Source organism: Panthera onca, chromosome A3 (genome assembly GCF_046562875.1).
Source record: "Panthera onca isolate mPanOnc1 chromosome A3, mPanOnc1 haplotype 2, whole genome shotgun sequence".
Lineage (NCBI taxonomy): Eukaryota > Metazoa > Chordata > Mammalia > Carnivora > Felidae > Panthera > Panthera onca.
In genome coordinates this window covers 22,073,740-22,086,726 of record NC_138341.1, presented here as the reverse complement: position 1 = coordinate 22,086,726, position 12,987 = coordinate 22,073,740, and the positions used below count along the sequence as shown (strand labels likewise).

At 39.6% G+C, this 12,987-nt stretch overlaps 1 protein-coding gene across 3 annotated transcripts in view; it reads right to left on the bottom strand.

The window, feature by feature from the left end:
* Positions 1–1,305: 1,305 nt before the first annotated feature.
* ZNF512 (zinc finger protein 512) overlaps positions 1,306–12,987 on the bottom strand; it is a 33,805-nt gene continuing 22,123 nt past the window's right edge. For 2 of the 3 annotated variants that reach the window (XM_060651344.3, XM_060651336.3), the window contains exons 11-14: positions 9,981–10,082; positions 8,968–9,030; positions 7,708–7,806; positions 1,306–3,297 (exon numbers count right to left, since the gene is read on the bottom strand). In XM_060651344.3, the coding sequence (XP_060507327.1) occupies positions 2,989–3,297; positions 7,708–7,806; positions 8,968–9,030; positions 9,981–10,082 (573 nt within the window). In that variant the 3' untranslated portion in view covers positions 1,306–2,988. The remainder of the gene's footprint in view (positions 3,298–7,707; positions 7,807–8,967; positions 9,031–9,980; positions 10,083–12,987) is intronic. The other variant, XM_081795194.1, reaches the window with a different exon arrangement.

Here is a 12,987-nt window from a genome sequence, read left to right as displayed (position 1 = left end):
TTTAGTCCCTCTGAATCCCAGAAGCACTGTCCTAAATATGGTGTTTATTATTTCTGTGCATGTTTTCATGCTATATATATATATATATTAAACTATAAACATATACTAAATATATATTATATAACATATACATTTCCATAAACAATATGGAATATTTTTTACATGTTTTTAAACCTCACATAAATGGTACACTTGATGTATTCTGTAACCTGCTTTTCCCATTTTTAAGATGTATTCATGATACAAGCCCTAGTTAATTTCACAGCTATACAGTATTCCACTGTATTTACCTCTTCTGATGATACACAATTAAATTATGTAGTAGAGTAAGCTAACAAAGAGACCCAAGCATGTATAATGTCTCAAAAAACAGATTTTTTTTTTTCTCTTTAATAGTCTCAGATGTTCCTGGCTAGCAATTAGTCCTTCATGGGGTGATTCAGGACATCAACCATTTTCCATTTTGTGCTCTACCACCCCCTAAAGCCATTTTATTATCTTCATATGGCCCGATGAAGGGAAAAGAAAGCACAGAGGTGCCCTTTCTTAAAACTTCTACCCTGGAGGTATCACACATCACTCCCATTCACGTTCTACTGGAGAGAAGTTAGTTAGTTAGCTACCCTTCACTACAGGGGCAGGGGATTGGAGGGCCAGGAACATAATCTAGCCATTTGTCCTATAATCCTAGGGGTCTGCAAAGTGAGAGCAGATTTTGGCAGACAGTTAGTAGACTCTGCTACATCATTCTTGTTTATGTCTCCTGGTACACCTGGGCAAGAGGATTTTCTCTGTATATACCCAGGAGTAAAACTGTCGAGTCTTAGGGGCGTATTTTCAGCTCTACTAGATACTGCCAAGTTGTTTCCAAAGTAATTGTACCAATTTAAATTCCAAACCGTGCATGAGAGTTCACATTCCACACAACCTGGCTATACCTGATATTGTCAAATTTGTTATTTGTTATTGTTTAAAAAACTTAAAAACTCAATAGTATGATTAGGATACTCCTGCTGAGTGAGACCTGGCCTCAGGAAGGAAAAATTTTAAAAGTGCCTGCGAGGGTCCTGGATGAGACTGGACAAGTTTTCTACAGTAATTCACTTTAATCTCAAACAAATTTATTCACTAACCAGCAGACTTCAGGAGCTAAAGAACCACTAAGACGCCGCATTTGGAACTTATTTCAAACCCACTCCCACGTTCAGCTGTTTTCTTACCCCCATACACTTTGTCAGCAAGGAGTCAAATAGCAGGTTGGAGTCAATGAACTGGAAGGTTGGAGTCAATGAACTGGAAACATCATTCTAACCGACAGTCATTTATTTCTTTTGTCATTGCCCAACATTCCCCAAGTCTTACTCACCAGAAATTAATATAGCTTCTTCATTTCTCCTCCCTGACAATCCTCATCTACTGAAAGGGTTTTAAGGGTGCAACTGCCAATGAAAATGTAGAGTGGACATACCGTGTCCTTCACTTGTTTCACGACTATCTATTTTGGCAGTCTCCAAATCTGGTTTCAATGCTCCCGTTTGAAAGTGGTCTTCACAAAAGCCCACATTTTAAAGCTATGTGGAGCAGCACAAAATACAGAGTTAAAGAGTAGTAACAGCCTTTCAGAATTTGAAAAGGTAGTGTTTATCCATATCAGGGTTAAGGGTCCTTGCTTTTTATGTGGCATATGCCACAAAAATTGGCAAGAATATATAAGACCAATATTTATGGAAAAGGGGAAGAGAATGTGGAAACACAACAACAGAGCTGGTCTAAACAATGTTCCAGAGAAAGCCAGCCTTGAAGAGAAGTAGCCCACTAGACATTAGCAGGTAGGCATGAGGTACAGAAAAGGAATTTTTCTTTCCAACTCCAGATAAATATCTACATCTGGTGACAAAGTCTCAAGATATAAAGAGGATAGAACTCCACATATAAAAGAGGATAGAGGACAATATTCTCAGAAAATTCCAAGAGACAGAGGTTGGCTAAAGGGAGGAATAGACTTAGCACGGCATAGACTAACAGGTAAGGTCAAGTCCAGGGGAGAAGGAATGTGCACCTTGGCTGCCAGTCTTAGTGGCATTACCAGGAACACTAGGATTCTGTGTCAAAACATCAAGTGCAATGTGGTATTTCTCAATCCATAAAACTGGGGGAGAAAACAAGCTTTAGGAGGGCACTGATCATAGCAACCAATGAGGCCTCAAGCCCCAGGAAAGATGAGGCAGTATTTATTGCTTCTTCTACTTCCTTCTTTCCAATCATTTTAATGTTTGCGACATTTTAATGTTTGGGCTGCTTTTCATGCCTGTGGGTCTAGTCAGTCAATGCTACTTGGGATAAACAAAACATTTCCCAGTAAAACCAGTGTAGCGAGGTTCTAGCTTTTTCATCCTACATCCATTTTCTTACATATTGAGAGAACAAACAGCCTCCATAAAATCTGCTTCCCAAGGAGACAGGATAAGCTTTTTACATGAGTGACAACAGTTCTAGCTTCTAGGATTGTTAAATCACAAATACAAAATGGTAAATCAGTATGGTTTTAAAAAACTAATTTGGAATTGTTTTATAAGCAAGATGATGGAATGACTACTAATCAATGGAGCTTCCAAGAACATTCTATAGCCCAGGAAGGAAAAGGACAACCAAACAGGTTTCTCAGTTTTGTACAGGGCAAGAGGGGCCCACAGTTGGCCTTAAGAGGGAGCTCTTTGGGCAAGATAAGAGAAAAACAAGAGGACTCCAATGAGGAATAGCAGGAAAACCTACCAAAAAGGGGGTGAGGGGGGGAGGGGTCAAAGTGAATAAATAGGGAGAACAGTGAAATTTACACAGGAGGAAGGAGCTGAGAAAGTCACAGCCTTACACAAACAGCTGAGAGAGTGCATTTCTCCTCACTCAGCCCCCGTGACTCAGTCCTCCCAGCACAGGCCCCCGTGACAATGGCATCATGTCCGCTTTCCTAGGAGCTTTCACACTGCCTGCCTATTTCCTTCCTCGTTTATGATTAGTCTTTGGGGCCTTTACTTTCTGGAATTGTGCTGGCACTGGCTCCTGCTCCGGTTCCTTACAGGAGGTCGACACTAGCAATTCCTCGTTACTCCTCCTCTGATCCTTCCCTACTCTAAGACTCAGCTCTGCCTCAGGAAGCTCGATGCCAGGCTGCTGCAGCCTTCGCAGAGACCTTCTGCTCCTGTGCTGCTGCCTCCGCTTTTCTTCTTCTTGCTGCCGCTGCTTTATCTTCATTAGCTTTTCAAAGCTTTTGGTTGTGGTTGGGTTTACAACGAACCAGTCCTACAGAGGCAAAATGGAAAAATCATCCAGTCAATCAATACACAGTAGAGAACATAAAGAATGGGTGTGGGAAGAATCTCTAAAAGGCATGGTTAGGGCAGAACACAGTAAGGAGGAAACAGGGAACCATAGCTTAGAACTCTGTACTTGAAACTGAAGAAATTCATCATGAGCAGTCATTATAAGCATTTATTGTGTAAGACGTGATTTAGGGTACTTCAATAAGTGATCCACGAAGTCTGATCACTTAGCATCATCCCACTCATCTATCTCCTTTGTAAAACTCTCATGAGATATAAAGCATTGGGTCATAGGAGATTTTTATTTCATGATAGTATTTGCATGCAGCCAGACCGCCTGGGTGCAAATCTCAACTCTGTTTCTGTCTCTGTGACCATGGGGAGATTACTTAATTTCTCTAAGACTCAGTTTAAAAAATTAAGAGTTAAGGAACATGGACTCCAACTATGAAATATTCTTGCAGAAAAAAAGAAAGAAAGAAAGAAAGAAAGAAAGAAAGAAAGAAAGAAAGAAAGACAGACTTCAATCTAAATCAAGTGATCTGATCAGTCTTCTAGGTCTAACAACCAGTTTATAGGAAATACTCTGCTAGAGGACCACCACCACAGGAATGTAATCAACAAAATCCAAAATGTGCATATATGACCTTGTTTCTTCAACAAATAAATTTGGGGTGGGGGGAGAGGAAAGGGAAACTTCTAGACATGCATTGTCCAATGAGATAGTCACTAGCCACATGTGGCTAATGAGCTCTTGAAAAATGACTAATCCAAAATGAGATAGGCTTTCTAAATTTTTTTAATGTTTTTATTTTTATTTTTGAGAGAGAGAGACAGAGCATGAGCGGGGAAGGGGCAGAGAGAGAGGGAGACACAGAATCGGAAGCAGGCTCCAGGCTCTGAGCTGTCAGCACAGAGCCCGACACGGGGCTCGAACCCACAGACTATGAGATCGTGACCCGAGCTGAAGTCGGACGCTCAACCGACTGAGCCACTCAGGCGCCCTGTTACGCTTTCAATATATAACAAATAGACATGAAATTTCAAAGATTTAGCATGAAAAAATATAAAGTATCTCAATAATTTTTTACTGACTACATGTTCAAAAGATAGTATTTTAGATATACTGGATTAAATAAAATATATTATCAACATTAATATCACCTGTTTTTCTTTATACTTTTGAAATGTGGTTACTAGAAAATTTTAAATTACATACATGACTCACATTACATTTCTATTGGATAGCACTCTAAATTAAAACATACAGTATAGGGGCGCCTGGGTGGCTCAGTCGGTTAAGCGTCCGACTTCGGCTCAGGTCATGATCTCACGGTTCTTGAGTTCAAGCCCCGCGTCAGGCTCTGTGCTGATGGCTCAGAGCCTGGAGCCTGTTTCAGATTCTGTGTCTCCCTCTCTCTCTGACCCTCCCCCGTTCATGCTCTGTCTCTCTCTGTCTCAAAAATAAATAAATGTTGGGGCACCTGGGTGGCGCAGTCGGTTAAGCGTCCGACTTCAGCCAGGTCACGATCTCGCAGTCCGTGAGTTCGAGCCCCGCGTCAGGCTCTGGGCTGATGGCTCGGAGCCTGGAGCCTGTTTCTGATTCTGTGTCTCCCTCTCTCTCTGCCCCTCCCCCGTTCATGCTCTGTCTCTCTCTGTCCCAAAAATAAATAAAAAAACGTTGAAAAAAAAAAATTTTTTTTTTTAAATAATAAATAAATAAATAAATAAATTTTGAAAAAAAAAATACAGTATATGGACCTTTTTTTTTTTTGCTCCTGATTTGAACAAGCCAACTCTGAAAAAAAAATTATGAGGCAATCAGGGAAATGTAAATAATTTAAATAATAACTAGGTATATAATGATATGCAAGAATCATTGTTAATTTTTTTTAGGTGTAATGATGGTTGCGGTCATAAAAGTCCCTATATTTTAGACACAGTGAAAGAAGCAGTGACAGTTGACAGGGTATGTGAAATTTGTTCAAAATATGCCTTTAAGGAGCACCTGGGTGGCACAGTCAGTTAAGTGCCTGACTATTGATTTTGGCTCAGGTCATGATCTCAAGGATGGTGGGATCAAGAGTCAGGCTCTGCTTTAACAGCATGGAGCCTGCTTGGGTTTCTCTCTCCCTCTCGCTCTCCCTGCCCCTCCCCCGCTTGTGTGCACATGCACACACACTCTCTCTCAAAATAAATAAACTTAAAAAAAAAATAAGCCTTTAAGGAACAAGAGAAGTAGGTGTGGTTATAAATGAAAACAAGATTGGTCATAAACTTGTTGGCCAATCTGTTAAAGCTATTCATATCTGTTAATGCTATTCATTACACTATTTTGTCCGTTTTCATGTATTTGAAAATTCCTGTTTAAAAAAAAAGTAGTGTAAGAACATGCGAGGCAGAAAGGGAGGAACAGAATAAAAATGTTTTACCACCACATATAATTCATAAACACAGGCACAAATCATTGAACAAATGCCTGGGGAACAAGCCCCAAACTAAGTGAAATTTGTTGGTTCCAACTTTTTAAGAGGAAACTGGAGAAAACTGGTTAACTACATAAAGGCCAGATTTTGTCAGGAGATAATTTTTTTTTTTTTTAATGTTTATTTATTTATTTTTGAGACAGAGGGAGAACATGTACACAAGCGGGGAAGAGGCAGAGAGAGAGAGGAGGACACAGAATCCGAAACAGGCTTCAGGCTCTGAGCTGTCAGTGTAGAACCTGACACGGGTCTCAAACTAAGGAACCATGAGATCATGACCTGAGCCAAAATCAACAATCAGGCACTTAACCAACTGAGCCACCCAGGGACCTCGAGATAATTATCTTTTAAGTACTTCCTGAAGCATAAAAAGGTACGCTATTATTATAAAAAAAAGATAGGACTGCATTCCAGAAGAAATCTCAGACATGGAAAGGGCCTCCCAAAGCTTAAACTGGTAAAACAACAAGAACCACATTTGATGACACTAACTACAGCCCACATTGTTAAAAACTATTAAATGTGAGGGCAGAGAACAGCTGAAGGTGCTTGCTATTTTTCCTTATCAGGCAACAATAGTTTCTGCAGTCAGATATTCCAAGAGAATGCACTCTACTCCTTTAGTTTTTGCAATACGGGTATTTAATTATACAGGAAACAATTTCTCTACTCACCTATATTACTAAAAACTTGCCCTAAGAGAAAAAAAAGACTCAGCTTTCTGAACTTTAAAGCATTTTTAAAAATTTTTCTTTCAAATGTTTATTTTTGAGAGAGAGAGAGAGAAAGAGAGAGAGAGTGTGAGCAGGGGAGGGGCAGAGAGAGAGGGAGACACAGAATCTAAAGCAGGCTCCAGGCTCTAAGCTGTCAGCACAGAGCCCAACAAGGGGCCCAAACTCACAGACTGCGAGATCATGACCTAAGCCGAAGTCGGACACTCAACCAACTGAACCACCCAGGCACCCCTGAACTTTAGAACACTTTTACACTGAATTTGTTTTTTAATTGTCAAAATGTACAAACCTTCAGAAAAGTTCTAATAGTTCAATGAACCCTAGATTTACCATCGTTAACCTCTCTTTCCTTTCTTCCTTCTTCCATTTGCAATTTATTTTCAGGCGTATTTCATCCCTAAAAATTTCAGCATATATCTACCTAAGAACAAGGGCATTCCCCTGCAAAACAATACAATGATCACATTTGGGAACATTAACATTGACTCACTATGATTATTTAATAGAGTCGTATTCCAATGACTCCAGCTGTCTCATTAATGTCTTTCATAGTTTTCTTTGCGGTTTTGTTTTTTTTTTTACGTTTATTTATTTTTGAGACAGAGACACAGCATGAAAGGGGGAGGGTCAGAGAGAGAGGGAGACGCAGAATCTGAAACAGGCTCTAGGCTCTGAGCTGTCAGCACAGAGCCCGATGAGGGGCTCGAACTCACGGACCGTGAAATCATGACCTGAGCCGAAGTCGGTCACCCAACCGACTGAGCCACCCAGGCGCCCCTCTTTGCGGTATTTTAAACAACCTTAAAAACAGGTTGCTCCACAACATTAATTAGAATACTAGAAAACGGAAGTATGGAGAACATCAGGAAACAAGAATTCCAAAGGTGTAAACTCAGCCTACTGCCCACATGCCTGATTTAACTGAATTTAAAAGACTCAGAAGAGCTCAAGGATGCTCAGACTTATACTGACTACAAATGCTTTCATAGAAAATATAATTATGCATCTAATTTTACAAAGTATTTTAACTCCAATGTCTCCAGTAACCACTTTCAAGCTACTTTCCTTGGCAGTCCTAGCCCAACACAACACACAAATTCCACCTTTCTTGGGGCACATGTATGGGTTCCAAGGATTACAAAAACATGATGGGAAAAGCAGGGACCTCACCTCGGCGTGGACAGAGTTGATGTGATACTTGACACCACTCTCTGACACAAATTCTTTTTGACACAGAAGACACTTGTATTTTCCAGCCACAAAGTTTCCCTGTTTTTGAGAGAGAAAGAAAAGGGAATTACTGGTAAATTCAGGAACACGTACCTGGGCCATGTGTGGGGATTGTTAGAGATGAAAAGAGGGGATTTTCCTTCAGCAAAGGTAAGAAGGAAGAAAATCCAATACAGCAATATACTTGGGAAAACCAGATTTAGGCAGACTATTACCACTAGAAATCTATCCTAATATAGTTCTGTACATAATACCCCCACCCCCTCAACACAACCTAAAGTATTCCTACTTTTATTATGTAACAAATCACCCTTTTCTATCTTCCCTAGTTTCTGTCACTTCACTTCCAGATTCTCTTGGTTCCTCTTCCCACATGATCAAACTCCTGAAGTTCACCAGAGGCACCAATGTATAATTCTTCCCGCTATAATCCACTGCTCCAAAGAGTGCCTTGCAAATCCAGAATTAGAGGTGTATTGTCCATAATGCCTAGTTTAAGGACTCAGAAACTAAGATCATGATGACAAACTCCTAAGCACTTGTGGCCAGATCTGGGTTGGATGCCTACACTCCCTTGCTGCTTTGAACTGAGATTTCTCTCCCCTCCTGAAGCTCTGAGTGTCCATGGTGCTAATTTTGTGTGAGGAGATATTTCTGAATGGAATTAAAAAGTGGCAGCAGTCCCCATGTCTGTGAGTCAGAGGGCACCTGGGTCAACACAGAAAAGATGCAGTGAGGTGAATATCTGTTTGCCTGACACCCAGGGCTAGAGTCTACCTCCCATCCCCAGAGGCTATATAATTCAGGTGGGATTAGAGGATCTTCATCATCCAGATAAGCACATGTAAACTGATTCTAGAAATTTTAAGGCCCAATAAACAGGGCAGGTCCAGGGCAGGACAGGCTCAGGCAGAAAAAGTTACCTCCCTGATATAGACTCAAAACTAATAATAATACTTTTCCTCCAACTTTTTTAATTGATAAGACTTAAGGCTATGTTGGCTTCTTCTATATCTTGGACATATCAGGACATCCCATCCAATACCAGATCAAGAATCTTTAGGACATAAAAAACTAAACAAGCCTCTGAACTTAACAGTAAACAGAGTGACTAGCTGTTCGCCTAAACTGAATTCTCTTCCATGTCAGACTTTTGTTTGAGAGATCACATTAAGATAAAGCATTCAGAAAGTTACAAACCAAGGTACAAGAGCCCAGGTGAGCCTTAAGGCCTGATACACTACTGTAGACAGCCTCACAACCCTGAAAGAGAGAAGAAGAAATAATGTGAAGATTATACCAAACCTCATCCTTCTCTTAGCAATCTGGCCGTTCACACTGACCAACCCTACATTTAGAGGAAGAAGCCCAATAAATTGTACTACAAACCAAACAGAAAAAAATTCACACACAAGCCACAAAAGGAAAAAGGAAAACCATGAAAAGGTATTTTTTTAAAAAAAGAAGGGCTTAAGATATTCCCTTCCCTGATACTTTTTCTCTGACTTTTAGAGAAACAGAAAATTGCATGGTTGGATTTTTTTTTTTTTTTTTTTTTTTTTTTTTTTTTTTTAAATCTGCCTTCTTTAGTATAAATATGTCTCCTGTTTCTGGTAGATATCCTCCTTCCCAAAGTACTGCGTATACAGCTGTGGTGGATTAAAGAAATAATGGAAATTCTCTGCCACTCTTCCCTGTAAGAAGAGGAGTCTATTCACCCTCCCTTTGAATCTGGGTTAACCCTGTGATTCCTTTGACCAATAGAATGCCATGGAAATATTGCTGAACAAATTCTGAAGCTAGGCCTGAGAGATCTACAGCTTTCATCTGCATGTTCTTGGAACACTCTAAGAAGTCAGTTGCCATGTACCCTGCTGGTAACCCACTACAACCTCATGGACAGAGAGGCCATGTGGAGAGCGAAGCTCCCAGCTCAATTAGCTGCACAGAAGCTATCTTGGACGTTCAGATCCCATCTGAGCTTGCAGCTGAATACAACCCATGAGTGATCCCAGCTGACGCCATGTTTAGCAGGAGAAGGCTCTCTGAGCCCTGCCAGGATTACTGATTCACAGAATTCTGAACAAATGAAATAACTAATGTTTTAAGCCACTAAGGTTCAGATAACTTTGTCATGAAGGAATCAGTAACTGAGACAGAAGTTTGATAACCTTGATAAACATTTACTGAAAAAATGAATGAGAAAGAACCACCTGGTTAGGGCACTGAATGCGATGATATTTCTTGATATCTGACTTCCATTTGTGTAGTACTTCCTGGCTGAAGGTAGGAAGCCCAGGGCGAGTATATTTTAACTACAAGACAAGAAATATTTTATTGGAGGAATCCAACTTCCAACCAAAATATCCCAAAAGGTTCATACCCAACTCTTTAGGTTATGTAATTCTGGAGTCTGACAAACATATTTTCATGTGCCAAAAATATTGTAGTATGTAAGACCCTTTAAATACAAATTTATCTGAAACTGGTAAGTATAACTGTCTGTTTTTTAATCTTAGAATAGTTTTGATTTTTAACAGAGGGCAGGAGAGGAGACTTTCAGATATAGCACTTCATCTACAGTTTTAAAAAGCTAGTGACAGAGCATTTACACAGTTAAAATACTCATTACGAAAAAGACAAAGATACAAATATGTACTGTAAAATATAGATATTCTCATAAATATGGTACATATATACACATATATATACAACATATGCAACAGAAATATATGTAGATGGGGGAAAAGCTAGAAGGCTATACCTCAAAATGTTAACAGTAGTCCTCTCTGGGTGGTAGAATTTTGAGTAGCTTTAATGATTTTTCCCTGCTTATCTGCATTTCTCCTTTTTCTTCAAAGGTGTCATGTTAATTTTTGGTGTTTAAAAAATTCAGGGGCACCTGGGTGGCTCAGTCAATTGAGCATCCGACTTTGGCTCAGGTGGTGATCTCGTGGTTTGTGAGTTCGAGCCCCGTATCAGGCTCTGTGCTGACAGCTCATCAGAGCCTGGAGCCTGCTTTGTATTCTGTCTCCCTTCTGTCTCCCTCTGCCCCTCCCCTGCTCATGCTCTGTCTCTCTCTATTTTCTCTCTCAATAATAAACATTTAAAAAAAACTCAAAGAAATTAAGGTTCAACCTAAAACAAAGATGTGAGAGAACTTGGGGATGGAACACATGATTTTTACTTCTACTGCCCAAGCAAAATTATTCCTCACACTTGCCTTCACATGCTTGACCCAAGTTAGTCTCTCTCTGTCTTTTCTTTAGATTTATTTATTTATTTATTTATTTATTTAGAACCCGACGTGGGGCTCGAACTCACAACCCCAAGATCAAGAGTTACATGCTCCACCAATTGAGCCAGCCAGGTGCCCCTAAGTTAGTCTCTTCTTACAACTACTATAGTGTCCAGAAAAGAGACAGCTAGCACCTGTAGAGACAGTTCTTACAAAGTCCACCACAAGTAATAGCTGTATTTCCAGTGAGTAAACAATCCTCCTGCTTGGAAAATGGAAGTATCTGAAAAGAAGCTGATGCTCTTTCTGAGACAGAAAAATAGAACCAAAACCCAGAGGTAAGAGGAAATAAGGAAGGCAGCCTAAAGGAACTCTGCCAAATCTATAAGAGGAATCAGAGCACAGAGCTGGCTTTATTTATAAGCACCTCCTCTCTTCTGCAGCTAGGGTACACAGGTCCATCTAAAATCCTTTTATAGTGATAAGAGAATATTTGCATAAACTATTATATTCATATAATAAACTATCATGTTTACGCAGCTATAAAAAAAAGAAACGAGGATAATCTCTAAGAACACATATGGAGTGATTTCCAGGATACACTTTTAAGTGAAGTAAAGCAAATTACAAAAGAGTATCTATGTGAGAAAGAAAAAGATGTAAGAAAATATGCATGTATCTGGTCATCTAGCCCATAAAAATACAGGAAGGATAAAGCAGAAACTGAGTGTGGTGGTCTCTGCAGGGAGCAAGGTGGGCACAGGATGGAAACAAAAGGGTATTCAGAATGGGAAAGCTGGGAAGAGGGCAGTGCCCCTTCTATAAGATGACCTTTTGTATAGGGTCTGACTTTTAGAACTATGATAATGTTTCACATACCCCCCAAGAGAAATGACTAGTTTCAATTAAACAGGATGTAGGGGGAACTCAAAATGTAAAGAAAAGTAACACATGAACCTAAGGATTACAAATGAGAAGCATAATGAAGGGAGCGAGGGAGAAAGCCAATCTAAATAACCGTAAAATAATACTTTGAGGGACACCTGGGTGGCTCAGTCAGTGGCGTATCTGACTTTGGCTCAGGTCATGATCTCACAGTTCATGTTAGTGTGGAGCCTGCTTAGAATTCTCTTTCTCTCTCTCTCTCTCCCTCTCTCAAAATAAATAGGTAAGTTAAAAAAAAAAATAAAACAGTACTTTGACTATATACTGTAAGGCTGAAGATGAAAAGAACGATATACAAATATTCTTCTATAGCTAATAAACCTGTTTTTACAGGGGTATGGCTTAATAATTGTAAAACCACTTTATGTTATACTAGGACTAAGCAAATAAGTAAATATATTACAAACAGTAAGAGCTAGGTTTTCTTACTGTTAGAGAAAGGAGTTACAAATAAGCACAAAGGAAGGCAAGAATGAAACTTGTGGTGTTGGACTGGAAGTGAAGGTATCATGGCTTTAAACATGTATACAGACAGACATAAAAATGAACACAGAGTGTGTGTTTTCATCTACGAGTAGACATACATATATATCCTAGTTCTAGCCACCAAGAGGGCCCAGAAGCAATGACACCCCAGCAGGAATGAGTACACCCAGCATTCAAATCTTGTTTTTTAAGTATATTCTCCAATAAATGAAACCAGCATTCTTTAGAGAAATGGTTGATTCCAGGGCAGGGGAAGGGAATGCACAAGATGACTCTACAGCACCTTATGTTGTCAAAGAGTACTCAAAAAAATGATAGAAGCATGTCAAAAAGGCACAGGGGCCCACTGCAAAGAGCTCTTGATGGCCAAATCGGGAACAATTTGAGCCAAAAAATGAATAATAATAGCACTGGATTATACACCTACAATAAAATATCCATGAGTCCATACTGATATAAATAGATTAAGAGAAAAAAAGGACGTATTTTCTCACAGAATTTCAATTAATAATTTATGGAAGAAGTAATGGAAACACAAACCATCATTAGGC